The sequence below is a fragment of the Pinus tabuliformis genome, chromosome J (assembly GCF_031772625.1).
Source record: "Pinus tabuliformis cultivar Carrire ecotype Pingquan chromosome J, CPIR1, whole genome shotgun sequence".
Lineage (NCBI taxonomy): Eukaryota > Viridiplantae > Streptophyta > Pinopsida > Pinales > Pinaceae > Pinus > Pinus tabuliformis.
In genome coordinates, this window is record NC_142295.1 from 1,446,084,157 (window position 1) to 1,446,107,505 (window position 23,349).

At 34.6% G+C, this 23,349-nt stretch overlaps 1 protein-coding gene and 1 pseudogene across 2 annotated transcripts; both read left to right on the plus strand.

The window, feature by feature from the left end:
* Positions 1–8,097: 8,097 nt before the first annotated feature.
* LOC149232808 (12-oxophytodienoate reductase 1-like) lies at positions 8,098–10,306 on the plus strand (annotated as a pseudogene). The gene is made up of 3 exons (XR_016248189.1): positions 8,098–8,801; positions 9,093–9,272; positions 9,472–10,306. The product of XR_016248189.1 is annotated as a 12-oxophytodienoate reductase 1-like (transcript).
* Positions 10,307–17,313: 7,007 nt separating this feature from the next.
* Positions 17,314–20,541, plus strand: LOC149232809 (putative methyltransferase TCM_000336). Its single transcript, XM_089376576.1, has 4 exons — positions 17,314–17,616; positions 17,733–18,125; positions 18,767–19,036; positions 20,146–20,541. Exons 1-4 carry the CDS (start codon positions 17,539–17,541, stop codon positions 20,521–20,523), a joined length of 1,119 nt encoding a protein of 372 aa, XP_089232702.1. The 5' UTR covers positions 17,314–17,538; the 3' UTR covers positions 20,524–20,541.
* The last annotated feature ends 2,808 nt before the right edge of the window (positions 20,542–23,349 follow it).

The following is a 23,349-nucleotide window of genomic DNA, read 5'->3' on the forward strand; positions in this document are numbered from 1 at the left end:
GGATGACCAAGTTGCGATGGATAGAGCCAGGTGCTTTTTCGATGAACACATTTCTGCTTGGAATCCTCACGATCCTAAACAACGTGGACCTTATGTACACATCTCTATAGAGAATGACCCATGCATGCTGCCATTGCCATTGATATTTGCATCCTCTCGCCTTCAGGACTACGAGAATATTCTTAATTACATTCAACAACATACAAAATGCCACCCCTCTTCATGTCTTCGCAAAAAAGGTCCTACTCTTGTTTGTCGCTATGGAATTCCATGGGATTTGAATCCCACCTCCTCTTTGATCATTGATGACAGTGGATGAAAGAAATATGTCCTCGCTCGTAATGATGACAGGTTAAATGTACACAACTTTGACATGCTATACATATGGAGAGCAAACATCGATTGCCAGCTTGTTTTGTCTTGACATGTTGTTTTGCGCTACATCGTAAAATATGCATCGAAACCAGAAACAAAATTAGAAAGTTATTGGAGAATGTTGTCACGTGTCTTGCAGGTTGTCCACCCTGAAACACTTGTTGTTAATGTTGTCCGAAAATTTTTAACACAAACAATTGCCAATAGGGACATCAACGCATAGGAAACATGCCACAAGCTACAAAAACTGCTGCTTTAACTTTGTAGCTGCTCATTTGTTTCCCTCAATGTTATTGGAACTGTTTTTTGACGTGTTTCTTATGGTCTAGGTTCCCCCTTCCCAGGACCACCCTTCATTGTAGCATACATGAATAGACCTGATTCACTTGAAACACTAACTCTTCTTGAAGTTGCACGTTCCTAGTCCTCTTCTGCTCCTCGAAAACATAACCAATGGAAACAAATAAATCCTTGCAAGATTTTTCATGTCCTCCCTTCCTATTCCTCGATCCCTTCTCTTGCTTATGTATCCTACACTTCTTTCTGCTAGAGTGAACTACTTCTATAACTCCCTTTCCGCACACCCCCATCAGACATAGGCTCCACTGATGAAGCAACCATTTCACATTGGGAATGAAAAAGATATGCGTGTGTTCCATGGCATGTTCATTGAGCCCATGAAACCCCCCTTTCCCCTTGCTCTGATGAAATCTCCACTAATGATATGCCGAACCCCCTTATATCCGTAGACATTGATGAATGGCGATTCCTTTCTTAGCTACACCCTGGAAACAACATGGAAATAGATGACATTGGCATGCTTGAACATCACGACTTTGATTCTAACCACAATTGGGCCCATACTACGATCCCTCTCCATTTGTAAGAGACAAATATAAGTTTCATAGACTTTAGTCGCTCATCCAACCAAATCCATTCTAACCTGTCTCTAGTTCCCCGCTCGCTCACCTCACTATCACCCACCCAACAAGTTTCTTTCACCATTGTCCTCACCTATTCTAGGACCACTTCCTCCATTCCTCCACTTAGAATGCTCATCCAAGGCACCGTTGGCATGAGGAAGTCTCATTTAATTGATTGCCTAAAAGATACATTTCTTGGTGAATCTCTTCCCAATTCAAGTCCATTGCTCCTACTGACTCCAACATGTGTTGCAACGTTTAACGTAAAGGTGCTTACAATCCATTCTGCCCTTCTTACTCCTTTAGTGTCAATGCATCCTCTTGAGGGCCAACCACTTCTGTATCTCCAAGAAAAACTTCGTCACATCAAATACATTTTAATTGTTGAAATGAACTTTATTGGCTCTAAAATTCTTTCATAGATAGACGATCACTTAAGGAAGGTATTTCCTTCGTATCAAAATGTGCCTTTCGACAATCGGTCTTCATACTTGTTGGTGATCTTGGGCAACTACCTCATGTGAAGGACATCCCCATGTATGTTGGCACATCACGCAACAATGCCCTGTGGTGCAGATTTGACACAGTCGTCACACTATCTACCATCTTTCGTCAACAAGGGACGCACCCTCTTCAAATTGCATTCTGACAATTGCTCATGAATCTCAGAAATGCAACACCAACAGTCGAAGACTTGAACCTTCTCATTTCAAGGACAAATTCCTTTTTGTCAAAGGATGAGAAACAAGAATTTGACAATGCATTCCACCCATATCCAACCAACCTAGTTTTCGAATTGCATAACAAACAAATGCTCAAAAAATTGAGCTTGCCAATTGCACGCTGTTGTGCAGAGAAAAGGAACCATCATCCTACTAGTGCACACAAAGATGATGAAGAGTTGGATGCAAAAGTTCTTATTTGCAATGAACAACAAGTTTTCCTCACATGTAACTTGTGGGTTGGAGTAGGTCTTGTAAATGGAGCACTTGGAAAAGTAATTTCCATTTTCTATGTAGCTGGATCAAAACCCCGTCAATTACCATCCTTTGTTGTTGTTGACTTCTTCCAATAAAAAGGTCCGCCATGGGATGTCTTCAACCCATCGTATGTTCCACTTGCCCCAATAACGCGAATGTCTCACAAGCAAATTCCCCTTCGTTTTACAATACATAAATTGAAAGGAATGACATTACCAAAAGTGACAATGGAAATTGGCAACATAGCCCGATAAGGCTTAACATTTACTGCTATCTCCAGAGTTCGAACGTTGGCTGATCTTCACATCTCCACCATTTTCCTTCAGCCACTACTCTCACATGCAAGGCAATGCTTACGTCAAGTGTAGGTAGCAAGAGGAATCAGTGCTAGCACCCAAGTGTTTACAACCACCTCCAATCTAATCGCTGCGTCTAACCCCTTTTGATTTGCTTTCAGTGAGCATACTTTGCATTCAATTTCACAATAGTTGCTACAAAACACAATTAAAATTCGATTCATTTTCCCCTTTCTACAAAATAACATATTGTGTGCATTCATCTTTAGGAAAAAAAAAGACAAACTTTACAAGTTCGCATTTCGTTGATTGATATGAGCATACTTTTACAACTTTGCTTCAAATCAAATACTTTCAAAAAACTCTTGACAGTAAAATAGAAACTAAAATATATATTCTCACTTATTGCCAAATCTCTTTTCAGCTCTCCAAGGAGTGACTTACCACAAAAGTTCACAATGATTTTTCCAAACAACAAAAGGACTCAAAATGAACAAATTTTCCAAACTGTTGTGGTAAAAAAGATAACACTCCCAACTTGACTTTATTGTTATCATATTGGTAATGGAGACCCCTAATGTATTTGCAACTGCCTTTTGGATCATTTGTTATTTCACTTTTTCTTATCCCGTTGTTCCGTTTTATTTTTCAATTTGACTTAATCTAATTTTTTTATAACTTCTTTTTTACTATTCATTAATTAGAATAAATTAAACAAATAACCCTCGAGTCCAACACTTGTATTGCTGTGCAAGTTTAGCCCTTTTATATTGAACTAACCCCTTCCGATTTCATTTCAGTAAGCATACTTTTGATTCAATTCTAAAATAGTTTCTTTCTTTTACGGATAGTTGCTGCAAAACTTGGTTAAAATTCCAAATTTTTTCCCCTTTCTAAAAAGAAATATAATGTTTTCTTGTGTTTGGGAAAGAAAATGGATAAATTTTACAAGGTTGCATTTCGGTGATTGATATGAACATGGTTTTACAACTCTAATTCAAATCAAATACTCTCAAAACGTTTGACAACAAAAAAAAAGAAAAAAAGAAATTGCTCTCACTTACTCGCAAATCTCTTTTCATCCTTAAAGGCATCTATTCCAATATGCGATTGCCTCCAACCTCCGATATCAGAGAACCTGCAAGATCAGAATATCACAATATCGAAGTCCAGACCTTTGTCGCATATCGGAGAGTGGGGGTTTTGAATCGTGTCACGTAACAAAAACAACGATAGGGAATCTCCGATTTGCTAAAGTGGAGTCTAATATGCCATGTGGGCTCCTCTGATAGTGCTTATTATAATACGCCAATTTTTTTTAAAAGCGCTATCAGTAATTATGTATTTCAGAGTTTAGATATTTGCTTACTATTATAAAGAACCAATTTTGTATGTAGTAGAGTTTTACTATCAGAGATTTCTAAAATAATTCCTCCAATGTCATAACTCTGATATAACTCTATTATCAAAAGGTTCCTCCCACCAATAGACTACAACCACTCTATGGCTTTCCTTCCACGTCATTTCGACCAATCACGTGAGGGGAAATCTGGTTCCACCAATTAGAAGCCTCCCTTGACTAGGGTTTTGACCATCAAAAGGATAAGGTTATCCCAAAATTTCCTTTAAGTTCATAGCCTCACTCCTATGCACCGCAACAAAGCATTCTCTTTGATTCTTGTCATGACTCAGCCAAGGGACCTCAGCTCTGCATCGCGTAGTGTCTTAGCCGAAGAGCTCTAGAACCTCCTCGGTTATAAGCTTTGTTGTTGCAAAGGATTCTTTGACCCAGTCTTGCCGACTATGTCTCTATCTTAGGAATCTCGTACACTACCAGACGTGCTTCACAGTTTGATGATGATACCTTTGGTTACTTAGGACGATCTATGACGTTATCCCTCTTGAGCTTAGGTGATGCGTGCTCCAATGTATTCGTGGTCGGCGAGTCTTCCCTTCCCACTGGGAGGGAATCCCACCCAAGGCAGCATAGGCACTCCTCCGTTGCTTACCTACCACGGTTTTGGTGTGAAATCTTGAGAGCTTCCTACCTCTTCTGCTACACGCTAACGATGCCATACGCTATGTCGAGCCTGCAAGTAGCTCCATGGTGCTTAACGAAATCTTCTGGAGCCTCGGTAACCATCCTAAGACGCCAATAATAGGTATCTAGATTGCCGAGAAGTCCAGGTTACAGGGAATTTAGGAAAATATGGCGCCTTGTCTGATCCCAAGGGGAAACTCCCCTTACCATTAATCCAATGCTTCCCATGCAACACAACAATTTGTAGCTTGGAAAACAAAAGCATGCAAGGGGATAAAGACCCTACTATCCAGCGGGTCTTCCATGTAATCTTCATATTAATAAAAGGGTCTCAGAACCCACTACCTTTCAAGTTTGATCAAACCTCTCATGGGTCGACCATGACATGTAATGAGTTCTCTCTCTTCCTTAATAAGTTATTAATCTTTGTTGTCGTGCGGTTTGTTATAACATGCAGTTTGTTATGCTGCCTAATCTTTATTATCATGTAGTTTGTTATAACATGCGATTTTTTATGTCTCTTAAGCATCAAACATTCTATGTTTACCTTTGGCAGTCATTACACACATTCTTTCCTATATATATATTAAGCTCAAACTAAGCTTGTAGTTTTGGACTAGAGCTCCCTATCGACTTTGTGGAACTAAGCTGGAAGTGATGAGGTGGTGGTTGATTCAACTCATCATTGTTGGCTTCATCAAGCCTTCTAAGTCCCAATATAGTGCAATAGAATTAACGATATAGTTGTAATATCGTGCATTGAATAAGAAAACCATCAAACACTAGTACGCCTTAACTTTGGTAGCATATTTCTTTGACAAGTTAGCTAAGGCCAAGGTTTTCTCAAATTTGGAATTAAAGTAGGGATACTACTAGGGATTGTGGAAGGAGATGTGTATGTTTCAAACCATTATAGAAAGTAATGCATACATAGCTTTTTTATAAATAGAAAAGTAAATAGTGGAAACCATAAACAATACTTAGAGATTTACCCTAAATTCCTTTAACTGAGAAAACCAACAAAATGTTTAGGTCCACACCTCTATTTTTTATCATTAATCAACTTTATCATTTACAATACAATATATAGGATCTCACAACATCCAAAACTACAATTCCATTGACCTAGATTAAATCAAAATCTTAATTCCTTAACGAAAATTAGAAGACTATGGGATGGAAGATCATGCATCACAAAACCACTAAAAGTGAAAACCATGTGCCAAAAACCACAAAAGCAGACTAAAAAAACTACCAAAAAATATTTAGGGGCTTCACCCCTTGTTGCAACCAATGCATATGAATCACACAAGGGGCTAGTTGTGCAAAGAATATATCACACACCCAACATTCTCCCACTTATTGCTTTCTTTGCTGGAAATGGTCACATGATTACATGATCAATAATTTAGGGAAGCAATGCCCATTGTCTCTTTCCACCAAGAAAAATTCTTAGTGCTCACAAACTTTGTTACTGAATTTGCGACACTCTTTAAAGTGCCCACCTTTTTCACCAACATCTTCTTATCTTCAACCATGTCACTCACAAAGTGATATAGAACATCAATATGCTTTGTCTTAGAATGATAATTTGGGTTATTTACTAGAAATATTACACTCTAACTATCACAACCTTATTTTACAATGTCCTATACAAACATGATACTTGAACATAATCTCCATACCCATACAACTTCCTTACTCGTCTGAGTAGATTCCATGTATTCAACTTCTATAGTTGAAAATGTCACCACAAACTGTCTCTTACTCATCCAAGTGATTTCTCCTCAAAATAGGTTAAGCACACGACAACTTGCATATCTTTTGCAATCCAAATCTTCATCCTAATATATGTCAACAAAGCCATGTATGTCTAACACTTTATCTTCCTCGTTCCTTCCTTGGTAGCAAATTCCATAAGTTGTAGTGCCGGGCAAATATTTGAAAACCCTCTTTATAATTGCCCAATTCTCTTTCCGCAGTTTTGAATACCTCCTCAAAAAGCCCACTGCATATGGAATGTTTGGTCTAGTACAAACCATTACATACATCAAACTACTTACATTGCTAGCATAGGGAACATTAGACATGTTCTCTTGTATATTTTACATAAGCGAGTCCTCACAGTCAATCATTAGCCATGACCTTCCATGTTCTTTAAATATATATCATGGACTAATTAGATGTTAAGCCACAGATCAATAACCATTAGTATTAAGGAGAATATGAACCATTGAATCACTTTGTGTTTAGAACATATCGTGGCCATCAAATTAGAATGAAACTAATGCATACTAAAGAAACACACTAGGAACACACTCTACTTTAAACTTTTGTAATTAAATATACATAACATATCTCACAAAAATAAGGGTTTTTAAAATTATAACTATATATTGAGATGATAGTGAAAAAAGAGTTTGGAAACATTTTTCAGTATATAATTAAATTAAAGGTATTCTTTAATATCTAGCTGAAAACATGTTATATTATAAATTTATTTTATAAATAGTGGGAAAACCTATCATAACTCAATTGTCAAACCAACGCAGGGACATTCATCTCTAGCTTCTATAATTAAATTAAAGGTATTCTTTAATATCTGGCTGAAAACATGTTATATTATAAATAGTAGGAAAACCTATCATAACTCAATTGTCAAACTAACAATGGGGACAATCATCACTAGCTTCTATCCTCAAATGCAGGTTGACTAATCACTATTATGTGAGGAAGACCACACCACTTGGAATTACTAGCTAGTGGTTTCTAAGGGGGCATACTTGATGCCTCTGAGTCTTAGGTTGTAAGACTAATCACTATTATGTGAGGAAAACCACACCACTTGGAATTACTGGCTAGTGATTTGTAAGGGGGCATACTTGATGCCTCTGAGTCTTAGGTTATTATCCTTACGTCTGAGAAAAAAAAATCCTTATCCAAACAAAAACAATTTTAAAATATACTGCAAACCTAATTTTATTATAAAATTATTAAGTAAAAAAACTTAATTTATTTATTCATAAATAATTTATTTTATAAATAGTTTTATCTTTTTTTTTTATTTTTTAACACAGTTAACAATAAATAAAAATAACATTGTACATTTGGGAGCTGTCCACCTCAATTTTAATGTGTAAGAGTCCAAAGTAATATTGTAGATTTAGAAGTTTCCTCCCGTTTTACAATGTTAAATTTTCCATCTTAGAGTGATTTATTTATGTCAATTTACCAAACCTAATAATGAGAAAACAATGTTAACGAGCTTTGTTAATGAGGAATGGAGAGTTCGGAGTTGCTTGCTGTAGAGTCGAACAAATCAAACCACAAGATTGTGTTAAAGTTAAAAAATACACATATTAATTAATTAGGCCGATAGGCCTTCCTTTGGAACAGACTTTCGTCGTTCCTTTGTCTCTCGTGCTGACACGTGGACAGTCGTCCCTTCGTCGTCCTTTTCTTTCAGATGTTGACACCTGGCGTGTACATTTAGCAGGCATTCAACATCTTCTTCAATTAATTGTCATGGTCTTAACCGAGAATTTTGCCGCTGGTGCGAGTTCTAAACCTCAACTGAAAACTGTTATGCCAACGCCTCTCTCCATAATGATGGTGGGCTCGAATCTTCACCCACTGCATGAAGCCGGCAGAAATATCCGCAAATTTGTTACAAATTCCTGTAATTCCTGAACAAATCGTTACAAATTACTCCTGCTTTCTTCGACCATATTTGTCTGTTTTGTGCTCTGCAGGTTCTCTTCCACGCCCTCTGCAATAATGTTTTTGTGTTTTTGAAAACGAGCATTGACTCGGGCTGTAGAGTTTGAGGTATTGTGGATTAGGGTTCACGGCAGTGGATCAGATTGCCTATTATTTATGATGTTCTGCGTATTGAGCTGTGGATAGCGGTGAACAGGTCTCATGAGCTGTCGTTGTGTAAAGAACAGTGCATCGAGCTCTAGAATTTGAGGCTTGGTTTATTAGGGTTTGAAGCAGTGGAACAGATTCCAACGATTCCAAATGATGATGACCATGATGAGGTGTGTAACTAACAGGTACCCAGATGCGCCTGGAATTTGGACCGAGGAGCAGGTGCAAGCCTGGAAACCCATTGTCAATGGCGTCCATGAGAAAGGGGGCATTTTCTTCTGTAAGATTTGGCACACTGGAAGGGCTTCCCATGTGGGTAAGTATCTATGCTCTGCATTACATTGCTATCCATTAATTCCTTTCATGTACCCACTTGACAGATCTGTGTGGAGTGAGTTCTGTTGATTTGTTTCCAAAGCATGATTCCCACTATATTAATAATAGCATTGTATGTTGGGGTTCATTTGGCCATGGCATCTCATAATGAAAATTGGGTAGCGACAACTCTTAATTCTTGCCCTAATAAATTTGCATTAGATCAGTTTTTTTGAACAATTGCTGTCAGTTTCTTTGAATAGAAATGGCTGAGTGGGTCTATGAAATGCAGATTATCAACCCAATGGCCAGGCTCCCATTTCATCAACAGATAGAAAAATATCGGGACAGATTTTGTTACCCAACGGCAAAGATGTTGCAAATTATTCCACTCCTCGAGCTCTAAAAACAGAGGAGATTCCTCGGATTATTAATGACTTTCGTCTTGCTGCCAGAAATGCTATTAAAGCAGGTGAATGTTCTTTAATAAATCGCAAATTTGGCATTTAGATATTTGCACACATAGTACACAGGCTGTAGGAAAAATCTTTACCCAAGAAAGAATTCGAATATTTTCTTAATAGGTCACAGGGCTGTTTTCTTCCTCGGAAGGCAAATAAATAGGGAAGTGTGGTATTTTTCCATTCATAGTTTTGATGACATTGTGGCAGGTTTTGATGGTGTGGAAATTCATGGTGCTCATGGATACCTTCTTGATCAATTTATGAAAGACAGCATTAATAACAGAGCAGTTCAGTATGGTGGGACACTTGAGAACCGATGCAGGTTTCCTCTGGAGGTTGTTGAAGCAGTGGCAAATGAAATTGGAGCAGAGCGAGTGGGAATACGGCTCTCTCCATTTGCACAATATCTAGAATCCAGTGACTAAGATCCTGAGGCGCTGGTGCTTTACATGGCCGAAGCCTTAAATAAATACAATATCCTGTATGCCCACTATGTAGAGCCCAGACTGGTAACTTCATTTGAACCTGTTGCAACAAACAAGAGTCTGCTTCCAATGAGGAAGGCGTTCAAGGGGTCATTCTTGGTTGCAGGGGGTTATGACAGAGAAGATGGAAATGCAGCAATTGCAAGCAGCAAGGCTGATCTTGTAGTTTACGGTCGAATTTTTCTGGCCAACCCAGATTTTCCTAGAAGATTCGAGTTAAATGCCCCTCTCAACAAATACAACAGGAACACTTTTTACATACCTGATCCTGTAGTTGGCTACACAGACTATCCATTCCTGGAGTGAACAGTCCATGGATATAAACTTCAATCACATCCTCCAAAAGAAACCCCACCCTCATTGCTATTATTTAGGTTAGAGAGGGGCTCTTCAATACAATTCTGAAAACCCATCTGTATTTTCAGTACTGGTTTCCTTCTCATTCATGTGGTATATTGATATCTACCTTCAGTAGTTATTTGTAGATGAAGATATTTAGCTATTGTACTTTTATTATTTTAAATAAATATTTTTGATACAAAATTTGTAAGTGTTTATTGTTTGTTTCTTTCATTTGAAATCTATATTGAGTAATGCTGTTCTAATATGGAGGGTTTTTAGTTATTGTTTTTTTTCAAATAAATTAGGTTGATATAAAATTTTCCAGTAGTTGTTGCAAACTTTTCATCTCAAAATCAAAATGTGAATATCTAATAAGCATCAAATTCAAATTATACAGGGAGAGATTTAAATCAAAATGTGAATATCCAGTAAACATCAAATTCAAATTATACCTGGATAGATTTGAATAGCTATATACTTTATCCATTAAAAAAATCATATAGATAATATTAGTACCAAACTCTGTTGTTTTGTTCTCGTTTTGTTAAGATCTATTTATGCAATTCATGGAATTACAATGTTTAAATTTCTCTTCATAATTTACAGTGGTTATATTCTCCACAGAGTTTTGTATGGCTGTGAATGTAATCAGTAAATAGGTTGGGCGTTTTCCTTTTCCTTGTAGTATACATATATGCATTTTGGTATTTTATGGCTAAACACTTGGTTTGAAATAGTTCTGCAACCAAATCTTGCAATCACAAAGGAATCTTGTCTGTGCAACGAATATGCATACAGTTTTTAGACTAGATCAAGAGCCTACTACAGACCAATACCCTACTTTTACGTTCTACCATTTTAGTTTACACACGCATTAATCAAATCAGCTGAAGTATTCCCTCTGGCATTAGACAATTGTGGACTCTCAACAAGTTTCTGACCAGTCACAACAATATATCAGGGACTATCCTAGTGGAACTTACTAACTTATCCTCACTGTCGTGGCTTTCTCTTTATCACAATATGTTGCATGGGGAGCTTCCAAGAACGATAATATCATGGAAAGGTCTTTCTCAGCTTAACCTTGCCAACAACAAGATCACATGATCAATTACTGCATCACTTGGGCTGTTGCCTGTTCTTAACAGCCTTAACCTCTCAAACAATTTGCTTTCAGGGGAAATACCCCTTGAATTAGATAACCTCAAGTTGAGCTTTCTTAATGTGTCTGGCAACCACTTGTTTGGCTTTGTCCCTGTTGGTTACAATAATCTGGCATATAGACATAGGGTATTGATTTCGGTTATTGTTGTGGCCATAGTAGTCTGCTTGATTGGTATAGGTTTCCTCCATAAGAGACACAAGATTTTCGTGCAGGTTAACACAAGTACAGAGTCTTGGAAACTCACATCCTTTCACATGGTTGACTTTGAAGTGTCAGACATTCTAAATGGATTGACAGAGTATCATGTTATTGGAAGTGGACATGCTGGCAAAGTCTACAAGGTGGCACTGGAAAATGGTAATATTGTTGCTGTGAAAAGGATCTGGAATAACGAGAACCCACGATCTGTCCAAGAAAAGAGATTTCAAGCAGAGATAGAGCTTCTAGGAAAGATTAGGCATACCAACGTTGTAAAGCTGCTTTGCTGCATCTCTGGTTCGGATTCTAAGTTGTCAGGCAAGAAATTGATTGTGGTGGACAGGTAAAAAAGAATAAACAGAGGGTTTTTATTTCCCTTTTTGAGGCTAGATCTTCAAGGTAAAGATGTTCAGTGCTAGGCTTCTCATGTCCATTTATACTTACTGCTCCTCTGTTCTAAAGAGATGATCAACTATTTGGTGAGTGATACTTCGGGCATCTGTAACTTTGTAATGTCTATCAAACTGCTTGAGGCGAACCTGGGACCTCTCTATGGCAGATCTCTGCACTATTGATGTGGACTAAGAGGAGAATATATGCAGGAAAACCCATCGTTTGCTTGACTGGCTGTAACTGTCAAAATGTGATATGATGGGTATCTACAATTTGTACAGTAAATAATGTTCTCAACGTGCATGCATGCAGGCCTAATCTGGAAAATGTCAGAGATCTATTACGTTCCAGCCATGTAAATAAATAGAAAGGATCTTTTATAGATTGAAGGATCAGTTCTCTGGTTTGAGTTTGACATGTTTTGGCCTTTGTGTCTGTGAAATGCATCTGGTGCTTTTACGTTCAGTGGGGGATGAAAGGATATGTGTAGCATTGTAAATAGGTAGATCATATAGCAAATTATGTACAGAATGATCAGTTTTCTTGCTGAATTTAACATGCTTTTAGCCATTTTGTTTCTGAAACCAGAATGATTATTGCATTAAGGGCACTGGTTTTGTTACTGGTAAGCTCAGTATTGTTATCCCAGCATGGGATTAATGGTGTGTATGTTCACTACAATACAACAGCTGGGCCTGTGGAAGGCAAGCTTAATGTGCATTTGGTCCCCCATACACACGACGACGTGGGGTGGCTTAAGACCGTTGATCAGTACTACGTAGGCTCCAATGACAGTCTTCAGGTCTTATTAATTCCTCTATTCAAATATCAAGCCTTATTCTACATTAAAACAGTCCTTCTGCAAGTTCATGTAGATCTCATCTTTGATATTCTCAAATGTTCAGATTCATGTATCCCTCTTTACCACTTGTAAGGTTGCCTTAGCACTGATTATGTGGCATGAAAAACAGCTGTACTGCAAATTGCTATGCAGTGGCATACTGTAAGAATTCATTGTAACCGCTGAGTTTTTGCGGCACTACTCTACGGCTGTTAACATCATAACACAGTTGACATATCTCGCTGCTTGCAACTATGTTGACATAGGGGAATGAGGGAGAAGTTTCCTGTCACATCCTTTACATATGTTATGTCAAGAAAAGGGAAATGTATGTTTATAAACCGTCTTCCCATCATCGCGATGAAGCCATTGGAAGGATTCCTTCTCACTTATTCCAAGCCCTATCATTCCAAAATCTATCTTTCATCCATCAGCTCTGTATATATTTTACTCCCATACTCCTAAAATTGTGAGCATCATGTAATCTACCCAGAAAGTTTTTGATTTGCAATTGAATCTGATACCTATCTTACTTACAAAAAATTAGTAATGGTTTAGAATGAATATGGAGACTGTATCCTCACAAAGGGAGTACTATCTGAGAAAGAAGTGATCTTAACAAAGGGAATGATACTGACTTGAATATTTTGTAATTGTGACCATTGACAGACCACTGGTTAAGGTAATTGTAAAAAACACAAGTTATCAATTGGTCCATAAATGGTATTACCGACCTTTTTAAATTTGTTTGGAAGATCCTATGTCTTATATTCTATGATGGAATTACCTTGTCGTTCATATACCATCACACAGTGGAAACTGTTAAATTAATTAATATGCTTCCATAGTATTTAATACAACTGAAAAGCCTAAATCCAGTTTCATATATCTCACATTTACTCAGGTTGAGTTTATGGGTTCTTTTTATGCCTCATGACACAGAAAGCGTGAATATCCAATTCAATTTATTAAGAACAGGGCATGGTAAACTCATACATGAACACTTAAACAACTTGAGATTTCTATGATAATATATGTGTAACCAGAATTCCTTCCTGCTTTTTAGTCCGCACAAGATATTCTCGTTATTTGCTTAAATGCAAATATTTCTATTAAGTTACTATTAGCAATTGTAACGAATTTCTGCTATATCTTCCGAAAAGCCTGGCTTCCAATTACAAAAGTAGTTCAAGTTTGCTATTTAAATTTTGTATTAAATTGGATTCTGAAACTTGTTAAACAATATCTGCAAATTCCCTGATTTATTATTCAAATATCCCCATGGTCTTAAGATAAATTAATGAAATGGTCTCACTAAGAGTTATTCTATTGTTAAGCAGCAAAGGCGGATCATGAAGTGTAATTGTCTGTTGAATATCTCACTGCTTGCAACTATGTTGACATAGGGGAATGAGGGAGAAGTTTCCTGTCACATCCTTCACAGATGTTATGTCAAGAAAACGGAAATGTATGTTTATAAACCGTCTTCCCATTATCGCGATGAAGCCCTTGGAAGGATTCTTTCTCACTTATTCCAAGCCCTATCATTCCAAAATCTATCTTTCATCCATCAGCTCTGTATATATTTTATTCCCATACTCCTAAAATTGTGAGCATCATGTAATCTACCCAGAAAGTTTTTGATTTGCAACTGAATCTGATACCTATCTTACTTACAGAAAATTAGTAATGGTTTAGAATGAAGATGGAGACTGTATCCTCACAAAGGGAGTACTATCTGAGAAAGAAAGTGATCTTAACAAAGGGGATGATACTGACTTGAATATTTTGTAATTGTGACCATGGACAGACCACTGGTTAAGGTAATTGTAAAAAACACAAGTTATCAATTGGTTCATAAATGGTATTACCGACCTTTTTAAATTTGTTTGGAAGATCCTATGTCTTATATTCTATGATGGAATTACCTTGTCGTTAGTGTACCATCACACAGTGGAAACTATTAAATTAATTAATATGTTTCCATAGTATTTAATAGAACTGAAAAGCCTAAATGTGGTAAGAGATAATAGTTATTCATTGTTGGGATTTAATAATTTTTCCTCTAATTGTTATAATCATATTGGTAACTGTGATTTGCTTTTAATCCTTAATACACAAATTAATACATTTTTAAACATTTAAGCAATCCTGCCTGAATTGTTTACTGGTGGTATTATTTTGCAAAGGTGATGTTTTATTTGTATTTGAGGTAGATGCATTTTGATTGTTTTAATATTGTGAATTATATGTCATCTTAATTCTAGCAATGACTTAAGATCTCAAATCTTGTGTTTACTTTACAAACTTCATCTTATGTTTTAAGCTTTTTTATTGCTCATCCAGACTTCAAGACCCAAACAATAGTGTAATTAGAAGGCCTTTAGCTAGCTCAAATTGCTCATCCATTAGGCTTGAACCAACATCTCTTCTAGAGAAATTCAACAATTCTAATTTAATAATCCTATCGGCCTCTCTTTGTACCTTTTGGGACAATTGCTAGTTATTCTTTATTCTAGTTGGTAATAACAAGAGACCTCAACCATAATCGTGAAAACAAAGGGATCAGGACCTCAACCATAATGGTGAAATAAAGAAAAGGATCACAAAAGAACTCAACAATATAATTTAAAGTGTAATTTAAAGTTGTATTGTTGACACAATTTGATTACTTCAATTTTTTTAAGGTGATGAATTTATTTATGTATTAAAAAAAGGAAGAAATTGAATTACTACAACAAAAATAATTCTTAACTAATTAAAATTAATTTTAAGTTTTTGTGTCGAAAAGTATATTTTACTGCCCATTACAATTTCACGAAGAATTGTGGTCTTTGAGCTACTGCTCATACAAATACAACAAAGGTTAAAGCCATGACAAAAAATACTCATTATGAACTCAACATGTTATATGCCATAATCAATTTAATCAAGTGGGGAGGATAACAATATTATTTATGTCATTTGTAAATAATGACACACGTGCATAGCTCAACATGTCACATGATAACAATATTGGCACACGCACATAAAGGACCAATGCACATCCATCTTAATCCAGATCTCAATGCAAATATTTTTTCAAGTTTTGTACTTTAAAAGATATTCACAACTCAAGAGATTTGGTCCATCTAAACACTTGATAAATCTAATATTAAGATTGATTTAACCTGAAATATTTTATCTAAAACCAATATATAATTATTTTAATAAATAAATAAAAAATTAAAAATAAAATCTAATTACAAATTTTAATTTTATATATATATATATATATATATATATATATATATATATATTATAGAATCCAGCCATACAATTTTTCAAGGTGTAGACTAATTTATAGACGAAATAACTTTTGTTAGCTAAATCCAACAATATGATTTCAACCAAAATTGTGATTTTTGTTTGTTTGTTTGTTTAAAATATATTTTTGAATGTATAAATGAATTTGACAACCTGAAAAATTGGCACATTCAAATTATATAGATTAAACAAGTTAAACTCAATTTCAAAAAATCTTTAAGAAATTTTGGTTAAATGAAACCATACAAAATACCATGAAAAAAATCATTTTGTTTATATGTTAAAGTACACCTTTTTTATAAATATTATTCTTTTTCCTTATTTTAAATGCATAAACGGAAACAAAATTCATTAATAATATAAATTTTCAAACATATTATCTCATTATTTTTATAAAATTTGAGATTAAATTGATTACCAAACACTTACAAAAGACGTGGTACTAAGAATTGCGCAGAGGGCAAAAACTGGCACGTCTAGGCAAATTTTTTTTAAGAAATTGTAGTGTTTGAATCAAGTTTTATATATAGTTGAAATGGATTCAACGTCATCAAAAACTTCTGGGACATTCAAAATCTTGAAATTTGACCACTGTAACCTCGATTTACAAAAATCCATACAAGATTTTATCACAATATTGCCCAAATTTCCATAATTTTCATTAAAGAAACAATCGGAGTTGTTTTTAGTGAGACTTTTTGGATATGGTCGAAATGGATTCAGCGTCATCAAAAACCTCTGGAAAATCCAAAATCTTGAAATTTGACAACTATAACCTAGATTTACAAAAATCCCTACCTAATTTTATCACAATATTGCCCAAATTTCCATAATTTTCATTAAATAAACAATCGGAATTGTTTTTATCTGGTGGAAAAATTTGAGGTGAAATCTTGATTTAGGTTATTTAAACTAGTTTTTTTGACTATAAATATGGATTCAGTGGCTGGAAAACTTCGAGGACACTTAGATGGCACAAGATTATCCATCAAACTTGTGATTTCAATAAATTCCTGCTGAAATTTTGAGAAATTTAACTGGAAAAACCTACCTTAAAAGTTTTCAAAAAATCTCGAAGACAACTCCAAAACAATCTAGTTTAGACTTACAAAATTAAGGTTGTAAGGAAGAAAAATCAGGACGACTCATATTTCCACCTAGGTTACTTGTGGGCATAGTCAAACGCACTCCAGTACTTTCGTTATTTATGATGTTTAAAGATCATAAATTCAACATCTCGTGTTCCGGAAATATTCCGATTGACATTTACTAAATTCAACATCTCGTGTTTCGGCCAGATCACTGACTTTGGCCCCTGTTTGGAGTTATAAGTGCGACAGATTTCTGCACAATATCAACATAGAGTCCAACTGTTTCGATCCTTCGAACAGCATTTGCCAGCCTAATTGAGCAGCCACAGCCCTGTTAAGTACTACTGTTACAAGTTTTTCATAATTCGCATTAAAACTCATCGAATGCTTAGATTGTGCTTGAAAAAATTGCAGTTACAGATCTGAGCGTTGGAGGGTTTAAGGTCGAGGAGAATGGAGATGGAGAAAATGTTTCATATGAACGCTGGCCTTGGAGACTCCAGCTATGCTCAGAATTCCACTATGTTACAGGTTTTGCATCTTAATTTAATGAACTTTGCATCTTACCTCAATAATTTCTTGATGCAATTTGAAATATTTTCATGTTATCTTCCATTTGATTGTAATTCGTTGACACAATATTGCAGAAAAGGGCATTAAATTTGGGAGAGCCTTTGTTGGAGGAAAGCATTTTATCAATGAAAATGGCGAAATGCGAAAGATTTTGCATTGCAGAGCTGGGTTGTTCTTCTGGACCCAATGCTCTCTTGGGTACTGAGAATATTATAAAGGTTCTCCGAGCCAAATATTTGTCTGCAGGCATTCCTGTTCCCCAGTTCCAAGTATTCTTCAATGATCTGCCTGCCACTGATTTCAATTCGCTCTTTAAGACCCTGCCTCCCTCTGTAACGACCGATGGGAATTACTCAGCTACATCATATTTCGCAGCAGGAGTACCAGGGTCGTTCTATGGAAGGCTATTTCCAGACCAGAGTATTCAATTTTTTCATTCTTCCTATAGTCTTCACTGGCTTTCTCAGGTATGTTTTCGCAGCATACATTACTGAGACACACCCATTTAAACCTGATATGATATGGGGTTTATATGGGATTGTCTATGCTTTATAAAAATAATAATTTATTTCTGAGATTATTGTTCAAGTTAGAGGCTAAAGTAGCAGTTGTGTTGTACTGTAATTTTTTATTTATGTTATATATGATCATCTTTAAGATTGATAGTAGATTTTGTGAATAGTTTGATAGTAGATTTTGTGAATTACTGTAATTTTTTATTTAGGTTATAAATGATTATCTTTAAGATTTATAGTAGATTTTAGGAATATTTTAGAATTTGGTGAGTACTAAAGAGGTTTATTGTTTTATTTATGGTATAAATAACTATTTTTAAGTTCAATCTTAGATTTTGAAAATATTTTAGAATCTGATGAGCACCAAAAAAAATCGTTTTTTTAACCGATTTCAAAATCTAATGAAACAGAATCAATTATTCAAGCTCCCTAATAACCTATTCCCGAAATTTATTTTGATTAAATAAACATAAGAATGCTCTCTTTGTCTAGTTTTTTGGTTACTAAATTTACTAAAGTGTATACTCTACTTTTCTAAATTTAACCTATGAACTATAAAACTAATCGTAATAAGTTTACTGGCTTATGATTAGATTCCGCCTGAAATTCTTAAAAAGAATTCAGTGACATGGAACAAGGGTAAGATCTGGGCAGGAGGATCTCCTGCAGTTGGAGAAGCTTATTTTCGTCAATATCAGAAGGATTTCAACTCCTTTCTGAAAGCCCGGGCAGCGGAGATGGTTGAGGGAGGCCGCATGTTTTTGCTCTTAACAGGACGAACATCTCGTGATCCAAGTGATCAGGGTTTCATTGCCTTCGGCTGGGAAACGTTAGAGAGCAGTTTGAATGATTTGGTATCTCAGGTATTAATATTATTTTTGGTGGATTATTTTTAATTATGGAATTTAGGTTTTTGTGATTTATATCAATATTTTTAAGAAGAGTTTTCAACTAAAATCATATTATAATTCATTTGTCTATTTGTTAAAGAATTAGATTTCGGCTGTATGTTAAATAGAGATCATCCAACGGCTATATTTGACTAGGAAACGACTATAATGGAGTAGGAAATGGCCACCACACTTGTTGGTTTGAAACGGGTTGATGTGATTTCCGTGGTTTCTTAGTCTATTATAGCCGTTTCCTAGTCAAATGTAGCCATTGGATGATCTGCTCTCTCTATTTAACATGCAGCTATGATCTAGTTCTTCAACTTGTCCTGACCATGAACCACACTTGATGAATTATAGTGTGATTTCAGGTGAAAACTCTTCTCAAAAATATTTTTAATTAGTTTGAATTATTTTTATTTTTATTTATTAGTTCAAATTATTTTTGTTTAGATTGTTTTGATTTAATTAGTAGAGTTTTTGGAGGGTTTTCAAGCAGCCTTTGTATTTAAAATTACCCAGAATTTGGAAGTGATTGACTGAATCACAAGTTTGATTTGGGAACTCTCCACACTCCAAGTGCTTTCAAGTTTAAGTTGGAAACTCTCCACACTCCAAGTGCTCCAAGAGTTTTTGAACCTGCCCAATTCATTTATACAATCAAAAACCAATTTTAAATAACAAAAATGAAGATTTCACCAAATTATTTTTGAGGCGGAGGAATTGAATTCCCTGGACCGCCAAAAGTGGCAGGAATCTGGGCGATTTTTTTTCAAAAAATCATGCAGTAGCAGCGGTGTTTGAATCATGTTTTTGATGGTGGAAATGAATTCAACACCATCAAAAACTTTCAAGGCACTCAAAATATTAAAATTAACAGCTATAATTAAGATATAGAAAATTTCTAGCCAAATTTTATCAAAATACTATTGGAATTTCCATAATTTTCATGGGAAAAAAAAACAATATTATTATTTTTAAGATTTCGATTTCAAAATATTCCTAAAATGTGCAATCAAGTTACCTCACCTATTTATTTAAACCTAAATTAATTCTAAATTAAATCATTATTATGGTTGCAGGGGTTGATCGAAGAGGAAACTCTGGACTCCTTCAACATGCCCATGTTTTGTCCATGTCCGGAGGAAGTGAGCAGTGAAGTAGCCAGAGAAGGTTCATTCGAAATACGACGACTGGAGATCCTGAGAAGATCGGACACATTTACGGAAGAGGAGATGGATGCCATGACGGGCTCGGCTTCTGCAAAGGAAGCATTTGGGAAAAAACTTGCCAAGCAGCTACGAGCAGCGATGGAAAGTTTGCTGAAATACCATTTCGGAGAAGAAGTAATGGATGCTTTGTTCCAGAGATGCGGAGAAACAATGGGGAAGAGATTGAGTGAACGCATCGAGTATGGAACGAAGGGAGGACTTCTGGTTACAGTGCTGGAGCGTAAATGAAAAATATGGTAGAAATAAAAACCATGCCATGACCCAATATGGTAGGAATAAAGGCATGGCACGAACTGTGAACGGAATCGGAGTTCGCTTCCAATTTGTCCTTTTTCAAAAAATGTCTGGCTTCCTTTTAAGAATTTCAACATTGTTAGGCCCGAGAATACTTTCAGAGTTAAATAAATTGTTATTTGAAATTACGTCTTTACATTGTTTTTTAGTTAAGTTTTTGTTATGGTTTGTCTCTAGTCTTGATGACGAAGCATACTTGTTAGTCAGCCGGAAAAAAATTCTTCTTATGTGATTTCTACCTAAAGACTTTGCTTAATAAATTGTTATAATCTTTTTATATTTTTTTTTCTTTCTCATTTCTTTTGTCTTTTTCTTCTCCTTCCAATTTTAATCCATTTTAAAGTAATTTATTTTTTCCTTTTATTTTTATTATCCAAAAAACCATATTTATTTCAAAGTCAAAAGAAATTATATACGTGTATTTAATTTGATAACTATTTTTTTTAATTAAATTAAAAAGCAAAAAAGCATAACTACATTTGAGATAAATCTCAACTTTTTATTTTGATTATTACTAACAATATTCAATGAATATTCCATAGATGCTAAATCTCTACCATCTATCTATTAATAATTCATAATTAAATTAAAATTATAAAAACCCTATTTCAAAATAAAAACATCTCTTATAATAATTAAATCTTCCAAATTTTTTTAAAGACATTATATCCATAATTTGTTGATTTCCTTAAAAAATCAAAACATTAGCCATTTTTCAGTGGGGGAGAGAAACACCGCTGAAGAATCATAATACATCTTATATCGCCGAAGCGAGCAGATTCATCATACAATATGGCCCAAGCGAGCAGAATACGTCATCATCCATCACATTACGTCATCATCAAACACATCAAAAAACTGACAGCAACAACGCGCAGGATTCGAACGTGGTTGAGGGGTGGGAAAGCCAAACCATGTTTTTATGATAATGTGACTTTTTTTAGCGGTAAAGAAATTCGTAAACGATGTTAATGTGACTTTTTTTTACAGGTAAAGGAATTGATAATTGGTCACGATTATTTGAACTGGGTTTAAAGTCAAAGTCTCTGGGTTGTTGTTATAATTTTTAAATTAATATTAACAATAACAGATAAGCTAATTAGAAAACTTTTAATTTAGAAAATTTTTAATTTAGAAAATGCCATATTCTAAAACACATGAAACATCTTTCATATTTCTTTTATATATATATATATATAATACATTGTAATCTAACGTCAATTTTGTTTAAAATTTCCACCTTATTTTTTAAAACATATAGAGTAAGGATTTTTTTAGGGTATTATATCGATTAAAAAAAACAAACACCACAATCTAATTTAAAATTGTAAAAACATTTTGTTATTAAATTACTCGTCATAGACGATTTTTCCAATGTTTTTGGTCTCTACTGGATTAATATATATTGTTTAGGTTATTATGCTTGTTAGAGTAATTTTATGTCAGAGTTAGTATAATACAAAGATATTGTTATTTTTAAGTCTAAAATATAATATATTTTAAATGACCAATAAATAAATAAATAAATAAAGTCAGAGTTAGTATACTATAATATATTGTTATTTTTTAGTCTAAAATAATTTATTTTTTTAAATGACATGTATAAATGTAACTATCAATACATTTTAAATTATCAATAAATAAATAAAGTCAAAGTTAATATAATACAGAGATATTGTTATTTTTTAGTCTAAAATATTTTTTTGGCCCCCAAAAGCCTCCTTCACAATTCGTCAATTTACATAGCGCTAATGGAATCTATTACGCCTAAATACATACCAACCAACCAAACTCGATGGGAAGGATAATCTAATGACGACAATGGTATCTTATAAGTTTTTAAAGATTATGTGAAGTTATCCATAGCGTTGATCTATTACGTTTAAATTACTAAAAATGAAATGAAAACCTAATAAAAGAAATTAAAATAATAAAAATATTATATAAAATTATATAAATAAATATAAGGTGTATTTTAAATTTTTTAATAAAGATAAATTTGGTGACATGTATTAATAAATTAAATTTATTATTGAGGTGTATATATTTTATTTTTTTTAGATTTGAATTTGCAATTGATAAGAGAGGAGAGGGATATATACTTTTAACTATTAGGTCAACTCAAGTTATATTTCTTTTTAAATATAAAATAGAAATCCAAAGAAATACTTATTATGGAATTATAATAAACAATGTGATTTGCATGGTTATAGGTCTTCTACTTCTTCTATTTTAGTAACAATATCTTACTCTCCTTCACTCAACTATGGAATAACAAATCAATATAATAGGAATGGAATCCCCTATTTTCCTAGTCGTTTGATATTTAACATGTTAAGATTTCTCTTGCACACCTCAACTATTGATTAGGGCTAGGGTTTTGAACTCTCTAGATTTGTCTTAAAGATATTTAACATGTTAAGATTTCTCTTGCACACCTCAACTATTGATTAGGGCTAGGGTTTTGAACTCTCTAGATTTGTCTTAAAAGACATATGACGAACTCCATATATGTGAATAATGGTAGATGACATGGCATCCACTCAATATATGGTGGTCAAGGCATAGGTTGACTTGTGGGAGGCTTAACTTCCTCATATAGAATCTCAATGAGATGATGGAAATATTTATATTCATATAGAAACGTTGGAGTCAACTATGGAATAACAAATATACATAATAGGAATGGAATCCTCTATTTTCCTCGTGGTTTGATATTTAACATGTTAAGGTTTCTCTTGCACACCTCAACTCTTGATT

Excerpts from the sequence above, each read along its gene's own strand:
- LOC149232809 (XM_089376576.1), top strand. The coding sequence starts at position 17,539 with ATGGAGATGGAGAAAATGTTTCATATGAACGCTGGCCTTGGAGACTCC. Across the intron at positions 17,617-17,732 it reads AGAATTCCACTATGTTACAG|AAAAGGGCATTAAATTTGGG; the intron begins GTTTTGCATCTT and ends ACAATATTGCAG. Across the intron at positions 18,126-18,766 it reads GTCTTCACTGGCTTTCTCAG|ATTCCGCCTGAAATTCTTAA; the intron begins GTATGTTTTCGC and ends GCTTATGATTAG.